The 13,679-nt window shown below is 42.9% G+C and overlaps 1 protein-coding gene across 1 annotated transcript in view; it reads left to right on the forward strand.

Moving 5' to 3' along the window:
• NBAS (NBAS subunit of NRZ tethering complex) overlaps positions 1-13,679 on the forward strand; it is a 678,694-nt gene that overhangs the window by 207,188 nt on the left and 457,827 nt on the right. Inside the window, 3 exon segments of the mRNA XM_044291127.1 lie at positions 779-952; positions 8,832-8,965; positions 11,366-11,428. Of these exon segments, the coding sequence (XP_044147062.1) occupies positions 779-952; positions 8,832-8,965; positions 11,366-11,428 (371 nt within the window).

A 13,679-nucleotide genomic window follows, 5' to 3' on the forward strand; every position in this document is an offset into this window, starting at 1 on the left:
GGGGATACTTACATGATTCTAATACACTTTATATGACCTGTACTGTGATATATATAACTCAATATGCTAATTGGGCCTGTCAGTGTCCCTTTAAGGAGATGTTCCGCCAAAGAATTAATGATTTGACAGTAGTCAAAGTTTAATAATGTTAGTATGTTATTTTTTTAAATTTTACATTGAAAACTTTGCGTTGCGACAGCCACAAAATTGTGTTATCAGGAAATGATGGTGACCTTTTAAGAGCCCCCTCCCTCCCCAATGTAAGCGGTGCATCCTACTTGTCTGGTTGCTCGTTGATGATCTGGTGACCACATCCATTCATCTTACATACTAAGGTGCCATGCAGGCTGCTGGGTATGGGTGTGTGGGTGGTGTCCTGAACAGTTGCTTGGTGGCCTTCAGAATGTGGCCTCAAAGAGGGATTCGGTGGATGCCCCAGTTCCTGGGCATCCCTGGAGAATAGCTATTTTTGTCAGGTGAAGCTGTTGTCAGCCAGGAATTTCCTTAGCATTGGTGGCTGTAGGGACAACATGGTAGTACTGTTTGTGTCGGCCAGATGTATGGTTGTCCTTTTACGGCTCGAGTCCACCAGAACGAGAGTTGCTTCTTCAGAACACCTCTCTGCTGTGGGCTATAGAGGTGAATCCTGAGTCGAGGACCCTCCATTGTGACATCCATATGGCTTATTACAGCAGTTGGATGGGGGTTGTCTGTTGAAAACACTCTGCCCTGGTGGCACATTTCAGATGATTAACATTTATTACTTAATGTCTTCCAGTCCTCAGAAGAAAACTACGTGAAAAACGCCTACCAGTGGATGGTTCCTTTCCTCCATCGTTGCGAAGCTCAGACCCCCGGAGCATCAAACACTCTGCTAAAAGAATATATAGTCACCCTGGCGAAGGACGACCTTAAATTCCCCCTGAAGATTTTTCAGCATTCAAAGCCCGATGTAAGCTGACGTTCTTTGCTTTATCTCTTTGCTTTGCTTCATGACACCGCTCTTGCGGATCTGGGCCGAAGCGCTTTCTTCGTATGACAGGCCTGAGTTTCTGATGCTCATTTCTATTCATGAATTTCCCAGTGACTTATTTGCTGAAACATTGTTTGCAGTGTTTAAGACGAGAAAATCACTTAGTTCTGTCACCGCATGCAAAATAAAACAAACACCGTAATGAGGGCTCGAGCCAAAAAAAATACATAAAGTATTTGGAAGCCTCGACTTGTTGCTGTGTTGCCGGGACTTTTTTGTCTCTGCCGTCTACAGCAAGCAGAAGCATTCATTAGTTGCGTAGCTTTCTGTAAATATTTTTAGCTTTCAGAATATTTAATACGTGTGCGAGAAGTCGTGCATCATTATCATGTTTGCATTTTCCAAAGCCATTGATTAGGCTTCAGGTGCAATTGCTTTAATTTGTTTAGCAAGTTAGCGGCAAAATTCCAGAGTCTGTATACAGATTGCTGCTCTGAAGCAACACATTCTAGAAAATGCGATATAAAACTTTTAAGAGGAGCTGTCACTTCTCCTGACATGTCTGTTGTAGTAAGGATTTGTATTCCTCATGAAATTACAATTTTGGAGCATCTTTTTATGGGACTTTGCATTGTGCCGTTTCTCTGTTCTTCCTCCTGACAACCGCCTTTTTCTCGTAGTTGCAATCTGTATACTTTTCGTCGGTATTTGAAATCCGCAGCATGTCCTAGTTTAGTGCGTGTTTGCTTTGAAATACCCCCATTATAGTCTGTGGGAGTGCATCAGAACTGCAGGAAGGAAGGGATAGGCATGTAAATCCGGATGAATTATCGAAACACTACTGATGACAATATAGATGGTATATCATCCGGGATCTGTGCGTATTCCGGAGCTGGAATACAGACGGATATCAGTACGCTTGTATGAAAGGGGCCAATTGGGTATTATTTACCTAACAGTCCCTACACAGATTGACACGATCAGAGGGTGTAGGTCAGAAGTCAGCAACCTCCGCACGCGAACTGTTCCCATCAAGAAGCTGGAAAATAACCCAATCACGTTTGCTCTGCCCCACACACCTCCCAGCGTCCCTGACTTCTAAGAAACATGAGCAGACCCTGGAAGTCCAGCTTTTAGATGATATTTCAAATTATATTTTAATGTAATGTTTATTAAATAATAAGAGAAAAGAAGAAATGAATTGCACATCCACTGCTAATGCTATGATCTCATCCCTGCATTCCTGCAGGAGACAGCACTGAATAGCGTATGTGTACTACCTCCATGCTACATGCTAAATGAGGCATTTGTGTACATTTTGATCCAAAGGCAATAAGCCCACTCACCACGCCAAGGTTGCCTCTATGAGTGGGTCCTAACCTTAAATTGGCACGGCGCTACACGGCGACCACCAGCGCTGTGGCGCCATCCAGGCCGGCGGCTGGACCCAGTGGCCAAACAGCACCCCTGCTGCTTGACCATGCTCTGGGCCCCACCAACCAGCCAGAAGAACAGCACAGTGGCCCCCATGCAGCACCGCACCATGTGAACAGTTGTCAAAGCTCACCTGCTCTGAAGCTCACAGGAACTCCAACTGAGAGCATGATAGGCTAATTTAACCCCTACTACTGAATACTAGGCTAATTAAAATCACCTGGCTAGTGGAAGGAGTGCAGATCCAGGGACAGAATTATATGTATTAAATAATAAGAGAAAAGAAGAAATGAATCGCACATCCACTCATAGAGGCAACCTTGGTGTGGTGAGTGGGCTTATTGCCTTTTGATCAAAATGTACACAAATGCCTCATTTAGCATGTAGCATGGAGGTAGTACACATGCGCTATTCATTGCTGTCTCCTGCAGGAATGCAGGGATGAGATCATAGCATTAGCAGTGGACGTGCGATTCATTTCTTCTTTTCTCCCATTATTTAATGTAATGTTTATTGCATGATGTGGATGACAAAACCCAATTTCCATACTGTCTACTGGTTCTCTCTATTCTTCCCAGGGGCCTGGGATTTGTAAGAGAAGGGCATATTCTTGACGAGGTCTCCTCTTCTTTTCTTGAGGAGAACCTGTCTCCTCTCCTGACACGTCTCTTTTAGAAATGAATGGCATTCCCCAACAGTTCTGGAGCATCTATTCTTATGACTCTTGCCATTCCATTATTTCTTCTAGACGTTTATATCTAGCAGTCTGCAATGAAGGATCAGATGGTTGTTGGGGAGGGGGATGCTCAGATGAGACCCCCATACCTCACATCGTTTCATCAGCCCCCAGCCTCATTTCATCAGCCCCCACATAAAATAAAAAATTCACTTACCTCTCCTGCTCCAGTCACCGCCCCCCTTAGCCTCCAGCGCTCTCTCTTCTTCTTCCTGCTGTCGTCTGCGCTGTGACCCGCCACACACAGCATGAGGTCACAGAGCGCCCTCACGCTGTGCGCAGCCACAGCACAGCTGACAACAGAGGACCAGGAAGCGATGAGTACAGAGTAACGGAGGATCGGAAAGTAGTGAATGCAGTGTTCCCATGGCTCTGTACTCACTGCTTCCTGGTCCTCTGTTGTCAGCTGTGCTGTGGCTGCGCACAGCGTGAGGGCGCTCTGTGACCTCATGCTGTGTGTGGCGGGTCACAGCGCAGACGACAGCAGGAAGAAGAAGAGAGAGCGCTGGGGGCTAAGGGGGGGCCGCGACTGGAGCAGGAGAGGTAAGTGAATTTTTTATTTTATGTGATCTGATTCTGGGGGCTGATAAAACGACATCCCCCTCCCCCAACAACCATCTGATCCTTCATTGCAGACTGCTAGATATAAACGTCTAGAAGAAATAATGGAATGGCAAGAGTCATAAGAATAGATGCTCCAGAACTGTTGGGGAATGCATTCATTTCTAAAAGAGACATGTCAGGAGAGGAGACAGGTTCTCCTCAAGAAAAGAAGAGGAGACCTCTTCAAGAATATGCCCTTCTCTTACAAACCCCAGACCCCTGGGAAAAATAGAGAGAACCAGTAGACAGTACGGAAATTGGGCTTTGTCATCCACATCATGCAATAAACATTACATTAAATTATCATTTGAAATATCATTAGTATTTGCCCCATAAGATGCAGTGACATTCCCCCCCCCCCCCCCCCACACACACACACTTTGAGTGGAAAAAAAAGTGCGTCTTATGGGGGGGAAAATTTGGTGTATACAAAAGATAACATGCAAAGTAAAGTTAGTAACAGCCACCAAAGCTGTGGACAAATGAGCGAGCTCCCCTTCGACCAGTTCCCAACATGTCGTCTGGCTGACGCCCATGTGACATAAAAAGAGAGCTGTTAGTAGCAACACCCTGATGGTGACTTTAACAGTGCTATCCTCTTTCTTATATACGTAGCTGTTTTCTAGCTTCCTGGCTCACCTACATGTCTTCAGAATGCAATATGCATGTACAGTAGTTACTTCAGACCTCAGGAACGCAGCCTGGTACCACTAACCTACTACATTACAAGGAATTGTAGGGAAAAGAACCACTAAAATACCTTGCTACACAACCTTTATGAATGAACTGCCACCAGTCTGCAATAAACTTCTAGTAGGAATAATTGAGGAATGGCTCAACATAGAATCATAAGAATAGATCATCCAGAATTGTTATTACTTGAGGAATGCAAGTAGTTTCTAAAACAGACATGTCACAGAGCAGTAAGCAATTTTTTATAGCCTGCATGGAAGACTTGAGTCATTCCTGGGCCCTGGTGCTCAAGAGTAGGGATAAGCGAATTTCATGTTATGAAATTCGTTTGCGCTTTGTTTAGTGGTAAAAGCAGAATTGCGTTATGAATTCCGTTACCACGGAGAATAACGCAGTTCTATGATGGAATGCATAACGTAATGCCTTTAGAGGCATTCCATTATTCATTCCATCATAATGGAAGTCTATGGCATGTATAACGGATCCGTCCCGTTTCAGTTATGCCGGAGAGGGTTCCCCTGCATAACGTAAACTGGACGGATCCGTTATGCAGACCATAGACTTCTATTATGACGTAATGAATAACGGAATGCCTCTAAAGGCATTCCATCATAGAATCCATAACGCAATTCTTTTACCACCAAATGAAGCGCAAATGAATTTCAAAATATGAAATTTTCTCCTCTCTACTCAAGAGGTACAAATGTTTCTCTGACATGTAAGAAAGCACCAATATCATACATAGTAGATAGGGAGCACCTTTTCCAGATTTTGAATTAGAGCTTCAATTTGCATCTGAGAATGGGGAACTTTATTGCTAAATGTATAACTTTGGGATGCAGTGGCATTTAAAGGTGCTATCCCATGAGTAATCCAAAAAATGGAAATCAATCGTCGAATAGTATATGTCAATCTCTCTCTAACATAGCTAGAACCCACCCTGTACCTCACATGGGTCCAGAGATCTCCCCATTCATTGCTCTCCTAAATTTATATCAAGCTGACAGCTCAAGGGGAGGGTCTATTCTGCTGCCGCTAAGGAGGCGTGTCCATGCTCTCCCTATCACGAGCTGTGATAGGCAGAGCATGGACATGTCTCCTTAGCTGCAGTCCATCCCCTCTCTATCACAGCTCAGGAGGCTGTTGAAGGATGGAACTGAGCATGTGCGGCCATCTCAGTGAGCAGGACAAAGAAATAAGAAACAAGCAAACAGCAGGTGGCGCTATACAGATATATATTTCATTGAATAACTCTGTGGCTATACAATTTTTTTTAATACATGTAACTCCAAAAGTATTCAGAATTAAAGAGATGACAAACGCAATGCGAAATACCATGTCATCACCTCCTCTTAAATGACACAAATGTGCAGGTGCACACACGCCCTGGCTGCGGTACAGCAGCCGCCACGCAGTGCAAACATCGAATGTGTGGATGCCAAATGGCGCTAATCATATATTCACTATATGGATGGTGCACTGGTGAAGTCCAAGAGGTACTATGCAGGGTGACTATTAGTGTTGGCCTAAGGTGAGGCCCCCCTGGTACCAGATCTGCTGCCATGGCCCTCCTATAAGAATGCAGTGTGGTCAGCCCGTGTCTGTTGGTCTGGTCTTTGAGCAGTACGAGGACGCTGAGTAATAAAAGATTTATTATTTTTTCTCCTAGCTCAGCAACAGTTGGGAATAATTAAGCAGCGGCAACATGTTCACATTATAAATGAGGCCGCTCTACACATGTGGTAACAATAAATTATATTTCATCTGCATCACTTAGGGTTCCGAGATTAAAAGATTTCGTGAGCGGCTTTAATCCTTGATTAACTAATTTGACGTCGGGATATTTCGCCTTCATAATTGTTCAGGGAGAGAATTTTATGCAAATCAGAAGATTTGGAATTAGAAGCGTGTCCTTTATAATGCAAATAGCGCTCTCATCTATCTGTCACATACATGTAGCTTTCTCCAAACCATTGCAGTGGCACCGTTATATTCTGCAGCACTTCACAATCAGGGGGAACGTGCACAGACAAAATCAGACATTACAGGATAAGAAACTCATCAACAATAGGATAGGGCCTTCATCATGTAGAGAAAGTTAATACAAGGCACTTCCTAATGTATTGTGATTGTCCATATTGCCTCTTTTGCTGGCTTGATTCATTTTTCCATCACAATGTTTTCATGGTTACGACCACCTTGCAAACCAGCAGTGGTTGTCATGCTTGCACACTATAGGAAAAAGCCTATGCGTACTCTCAGCCAACACCACCACCAGAGAAGCTGGCGCCTCTTCCTATAGTTTGCAAGCACGACCACCGCTGCTGGATTGCAGGGTGGTCATAACCATGGAAACAAGCAGTGTATATTGTGATGGGAAAATTAACCAAGCCAGCAAAAAAAAACAATATGGACAATCGCAATACATTAGTAAGTGCCTTGTATTAACTTTATCTACATGATACATGTCATTTGCTAAAGTGAGAGGACTCCTTGAAAATAGTCTTCCAGTGAGATTTTTCTTAGAATACTAATCAGAATGGGTAAAAGGCTATGTACACCTTTTATGATTGCCATTTACTCATTTTGGGCTAAAAATAATTTTTTTTATTGGTCTTTATTAAAAATGTGCATCTGTTTCTGAGATGCAAGAATTTAAAAAATCAGTCTGTTTGCAAGCTGTGACTTAATTTTCTTTCAATCTCATCATCTGACGGCTCAGGTATACTTATCTCTGACCTCCTAACTACTGACCAGTTTCTGTCCAATCAGACCAATAGTTGTATAACAAAAGATCTCTGTGTGCCAACAGCCACCTGACTAATGTTTAGTGTGAAAATCTGTTAGAATATCTGTTGGTGTAATACAGCGCTAAGCCATAATCTTATCAGATTGATAAGAATCAAGCTACAGTGAGTGTTTATAAGGTCAGGAGATCAGAGATAAGAGCTCTACGTTAGACATCAGCCAACGGGATAAAAATAAAAATAAGTCTGAGCTTGCAAACAGACAGATTTTTTTTTTTACCCCTTGTATAAACGGCTAAACAATTAAATACGTGCAAACTGAATAAAAACATTTTTAGCCCGAAATGAGCAAAACACAATCATAAAAAAATGCCCCTGTAGCTGTACATAGTCTTTAAAGATTTAAAAGGACTCGCCTCCAAAAATCCATCACCACTGCTGTTCTGACCAGCATTGGACTGAAGTTCCTTGGGCCCCCCAGAGGGGATGATTGTGAGGGACCGCCCTCTTTGTATACAGGACATGTGCATGTTCACTTTAAAGTATTTTTTGTCAATCTTGCAAATGCAGAATGTATCATTATTACATTTTAATATGATTTTTGGTTGAGAGGTGGACATAGGGGGGAGTTTATTAAATGCCAGTCTTGATCCACCCTGCACTGGAGTGAGATGCGACTAATTCACAGGAAACTGGTATAAATTATAGTATATCCAGTAGGCCAACGGAGGCCACAGCCTTCCCACTAAGACCCACCTATTTTTTCCTGACTTTTAGAAAATTGTGGAGAAACACAAAAAGTTGCAAAAATTGGTGCTAATATAGCGTGCACCATTATGCCAATATTGTGTCATAAAATTGTTTCTAAATTTACTACAAGCCCCTGTTCCACTGTAGGATTCTCTGGTGGGCCAGTCCAGCCCTGGTTCTAATGCTGCTCCTGTCCCAGAATACATTGGGACTGCATAACGTAAACCAGACGGATCCTTTATGCTTTAGCCATAGACATTTATTATGATGCCATCAAAAAGGAATGCCTCTTAAAAGGCTTCCGTTTTGCATTCCGTCATAGAATTCCGTAACGGAATTCCTTTGCTCATCCTTACTCATGACTATATCTGTTTTGAAGTCCACAAAACACGGATGATTTCCATGTGACATTCGTGTTTCGTCTGTTTTTTTTTCTTTCTTTTTTTTTTGCGGACCAATTGACTTCAGTGGGCCTGTGCTCTGCATTTTGCAGCCAAGAATAAGACATGTTCTGCTTTTTGTTGACCGGGCACACAGATGCGGACAACACACGGATGTGGACTGCTGCACATGTTTTTTTTTGCAGACCCATAGAAATGAATGGCGCCGTGTGCAGTCTGTAATGAAAAATGTGAATCAGACACGGATACAAAATATGGTCGTGTGCATGAGGCCTTATGCTGGGTGCAGGGCAGATCGAGGCCGAGCGTGACTTCTGTCTTGGATGTTCTTTCAATCTCCGCCACTTCAGGCTTGCAGTAGGCTTAGGTTTAGGTGGGCTGTTATTTTAACAGGTTTGATGAACAGGAAGTTTAGACCATGGTTTTCTAAGATGACTTTTGTGAAATTTTTAGCTCTATTATATCCATGATGTTTTTGTTTTGTTTTGTTTTAGTGCCAACAAAAATTAATCCCTGTTCAGGACCAGCTGATGATAATTGCTCTAGAGTCCATCTACATTTGTGAGCGAGATGACCAGCTTTCCCTCTGCTATGACATATTGGAATGCTTACCACAGAGGGGCTATGGGTAAGGGAAGTTTGTCTATGCACAATGAAGATAGTCAGTTTGTATAATGAAACCGCATTGTAGGATTACGCATGAGCATATTACAGAGCAACATCCCATAATTCTTCCTTTTACATGCAGCGATATGATGCTGCTACCATTGAGGTTAGAGCATCCAATTAAAGCAAATTGTTAATAGTTCAATATGTGTGATATTCCACAAAGACTCACCAAATATACAAGGACACACATATAACATCATAGTTTATTAGTCAAATATTCATACAAAACATAATAAATGACATCCTTAAAAATAAGCAGCAACGCATGAATGACTATAGCAGCATGTACCCCCCCAAAAAAGTTCACCGCTTTATGTACTGTACCCAAGAGGAAGCGAGGCGAAACGCGCGTCGGTGTTGGTGTCTCCTCCAGGTCCCTGGTCAGTATCTGTTACCTTGCATTATTATTATTTTTTTGTTTGGTTTAGGATGGTTTATGCTTTTAGGTCTAATTGGGAATTATTCTCTTTGCACTGGCCGTATGACCACCATACCTCGGCAATTAGTCTTTGTGTTATGCAAGGTCTTGTACAGGGTTGTGGATGGTTGTCCGTCTTGTGAGTTCAATTATTGACAATTTTGTCGGACTCCAACGGACATAGCATTTCCGAGTTTACAGTACATGATCTGGTGATGCTGCTTATTTTTAAGGATGTCATTTATTATGTTTTGTATGAATAATTGACTAATAAACTATGATGTTATATTATATGTGTGTCCTTGTATATTTGGTGTACCATTGAGGTTGTTCTAAAGGACAAAATTCGAAAGGACGGCTCTGGATTCATATAGAGATCCTCAAAAACGTCTCCTTTATTTGTAAACAATATTAACTGCAGACATATCCACCAGTACACAGGTTCAGTTGACGCGTTTCGAAACTACGTCCTTAGTCGTGTAATATTGTTTACAAATAAAGGAGACGTTTTTGAGGATCTCTATACGAATCCAGAGCCGTCCTTTCGGATTTTGCTATTTGCAGCGGGGTCACACCCCTAGGCTCTTGGAACCGGGACTACATGTATCGACCAAAGAGGTGAGCTGGAAGAAGTTTGTGTGTTGTTCTAAAGGACTCAACAATAAACCATCCAAGGTGCCATAGCTTATCACATATAACACCATCATGAGCACTTCACATTCTTCTCTGATTTTCTACAAAGCTGTAAAATTATCATATGATTCACTTCTGTGTAGTTTGGCCTCCTAAAAATCCAGAAAAATCGTGTTTCTGAGGAGTGATTTGGGGGGAGGGGGGGGGAGTATGTTAGTAGGTTAAGGGTGTCTGTCAGTAGCGTTGAACATCCTAAACTGCTGACAGCACTAGGTATGTGCTGAGGACAGCAGGGAAAATATACCTTTTGTTGAGGTCTTGTTATCATGAGTAGCGTGAATATGAAGATTAATTCTGCCAGATTCTGTTGTTGCAAGTGTCCAAAAGGCATTAGATCACTGAAGTGCTCTCTTCATTTATCTGCTTCACAGTACCTCCCCTGTGCTCTGAGTGACAGCTGTAAAATCCAACTAGGAGACCACTATAGTCACCACTCGGAGCAGAGGGGAGCGACTGTGAAGTAGTTTAATGCAGAGAAGCCCCACCTCCTCAGCACTTGCATGAGCAGAATAAAAATTCATATTCCCCCTACTCCAGATGAGAAATTATCCACTAAAGGTACGCTTGTTGTACTGCTGTCCCCAGCCCCTACATCAGGGTCAAAACTGCTGACAGACATCCTTTGAGGGTTCACTTCTAATGGTTCACTAATTGGCAACGTAAAGCTGCCGTGTTGCATTCAATATCTGGTTAACTTGTTATTAAAGGAGAAAATCCTTCCGTTATAGACTTGTGAAAAGATAATTGTGGGGGGTTCCACTCTAGGTCTCCAAATCAAGTGCTAGTGCTGTGCTGGTCAGAGAAGAGCCTTACCATACAATGGCCTTGACATTAGTGGCCTCTTCTTTGGAAAATAAGTGATTCATACTCACAGGGACACACCAGAATCCATACCTCACATGTTTGCATAGATTTGGGTGGGCTTCCACTTGAAAGAAGCCATTATTAGGGTTGGATTCCAAGTAAAGAGTGCACATTTTATTAGATTTTATTTGCCGCGAGACGTTCTTATGATGTTTGTTTTGTGTTCCTTTTTTATCGTCCTTTTCATAAATCTTTTTCCTTTTCCCAATGCAATGAAGGAACTCTGAGATACAAGACAGGGCAAATCTTCTTAGACACAAGAGAGAGTGGCGTAGAGCGGAGACTAGCTTATTGTTTGTGTCGCTCAGTAATGCCATATTAATAACTGCAGGAAATTACAGCCGGCTATCTGATTCACTGTGTCCCTTTCCCTCCTCTTCCCAGCATGGAGACGGACATAAGTAAATCTCTACACGACAAGGTGGATCAGCTCGAGCAAATCCTCAGGTAACACGCATTCAATTTAACCAGTACTTACCGCCTAGATCCTCTGCAGCCTTATACACCAGGATGAAATGTAATGGATGAAGTTTATTTTTTATTTTTTTATTTATTTTTTGTAATGCATTTTAGAAGGAAAATGATGTACAAGACATAAAATATCTTGTTTCTACAAAAGTATAAAATATCTATGGAGAAGAACATAGAGATGGTGTCCGCAGTTCAGGAGCAGCAGACTCCACCATTGCCAAGTGGACATCACACCCTTTTTGTAGCTCTTATGGCTGTTCACATGATGGATTTTGCTAAAATTCAGGCGGTGGTTGCATATGTTCTGTCTCCTATTGTTTGTAAAGGGAGGTAGTGCTGAAGTTTGTGGCCCGGGGGTTAAAAGCCCGGACTGGGATGCATCCTTTCTTGGTGCGGTGTGTGGACAGGCATCTCTTGAGGCCCCAGCACCTGTCCGCTGTCAATGTACTAGAGCTAAGCCGCAAGTGGGTCAACGGCCTGTAAAGTAAACTGTAAAAATCCCCCACGTATACCACGGCAGAAACTGCAGAGACCCGTGGCTAATGACCACAACCAGCAATAATGCTGATCGCGGTCATTAAAGCCTTTAGATGCCGTGATCAAGTGAGATTGCGGCATCTAAAGGGTGAAAAACCTTCTTACTGGCATCCTGTGCAGCCAATGAGGATGCCGGTAATTGAATTCAATACGCTGGATCTCTCTGAAGAGACCCAGGGTATTTAAGCTGCATTTCTTATGTTGGCCAGCAGGTGGCAGGCCAACATAAGAAATGAGCAACTCTGTACAAATAATGGGTCTAATAGACCCATGATTGTTCAGAATAATAAAAAAAAAAAGGATTTTGTAGGCTCAAATACAAGCTTCAAAATCATAAAATAGTAAAAAAAAAACTGTTAAAAATATATAACAAATTTAAAAAAAATATAAAAGTTAAATCACCCCCTTTCTGTTGAATAAAAAATAATAATACATAAATAAGGCTCTTTCACACTTGTGTTGTTCTTTTCCGGCATAGAGTTCCGTCGTCGGGGCTCTATGCCGGAAAAATCCTGATCAGGATTATCCCCATGCATTCTGAATGGAGAGAAATCCGTTCAGGATGCATCAGGATGTCTTCAGTTCAGGACCGGAACGTTTTTTGGCCGGAGAAAATACCGCAGCATGCTGCGCTTTTTGCTCCGGCCAAAAATCCTGAAGACTTGCCGCAAGGCCGGATCCGGAATTAATGCCCATTGAAAGGCATTAATCCGGATCCGGCCTTAAGCTAAACGTCGTTTCGGCGCATTACCAGATCCGACGTTTAGCTTTTTCTGAATGGTTACCATGGCTGCCAGGACGCTAAAGTCCTGTTTGCCATGGTAAAGTGTAGTGGGGAGCGGGGGAGCAGTATACTTACCGTCCGTGCGGCTCCCGGGGCGCTTCAGAGTGACGTCAGGGCACCCCACGCGCATGGATCACGTCATCCATGCGCATGGGGCGATCTGACGTCATTCTGGAGCGCCCCGGGAGCCGCGCGGACTGTAAGTATACTGCTCCCCACTACTACTTTAATAGCATCCTGGCTGCCATAATAACACTGAAAGCATTTTGAAGACTGATCCGTCTTCAAATGCTTTCAGTTCACTTCAGTTTTTCCGGATCCGGCGTGTAATTCCGGCAAATGGAGTACACGACGGATCCGGAGAACGCAAGTGCGAAAGAGCCCTAACAAGAAATATAAACATCATGGGCATCACCGCATCCAAAAATGCCCCTACTATTAAAATATAAACATATTTTTCTGGTGAATGGCTAATTAAAATGATACCTCTCTTTTGTCTGTATTATAAACAGCTGCAGAGTTATCTGTGTTTTTATTCATATGCAAATGAGACCTTCAAGCACCAGGAGGCGGGGCCGAATCCTTTGAGCACTGCTTTGTAACACCCCTTGTGCTCTGCACACTCCGCCCTCCCCTTGATTGGCATGGCTAGACTTCAAGCTGTATCATAATCCGACGTTCCCCAAGATGCAGAGACGTGAACGGGGAACACTTTCAGCATCTTTTGTGACTTGTGGATAATAATAGAAAATAAAAAAAATCCGCTTGCTCGTTCATCTTCTCATACTAGCACAACTTTTTCGTGGGCCATCCTGTAGAACCTCTATGCACTGAGTTCCCCCTAGCATTTCTGCATGAAAATGCGATGATTTCACATGTGGTACAGAAGCAGTCCAACAACAGGCT

The sequence above is a fragment of the Bufo gargarizans genome, chromosome 4 (assembly GCF_014858855.1).
Source record: "Bufo gargarizans isolate SCDJY-AF-19 chromosome 4, ASM1485885v1, whole genome shotgun sequence".
NCBI classification, from domain to species: Eukaryota; Metazoa; Chordata; class Amphibia; order Anura; family Bufonidae; genus Bufo; species Bufo gargarizans.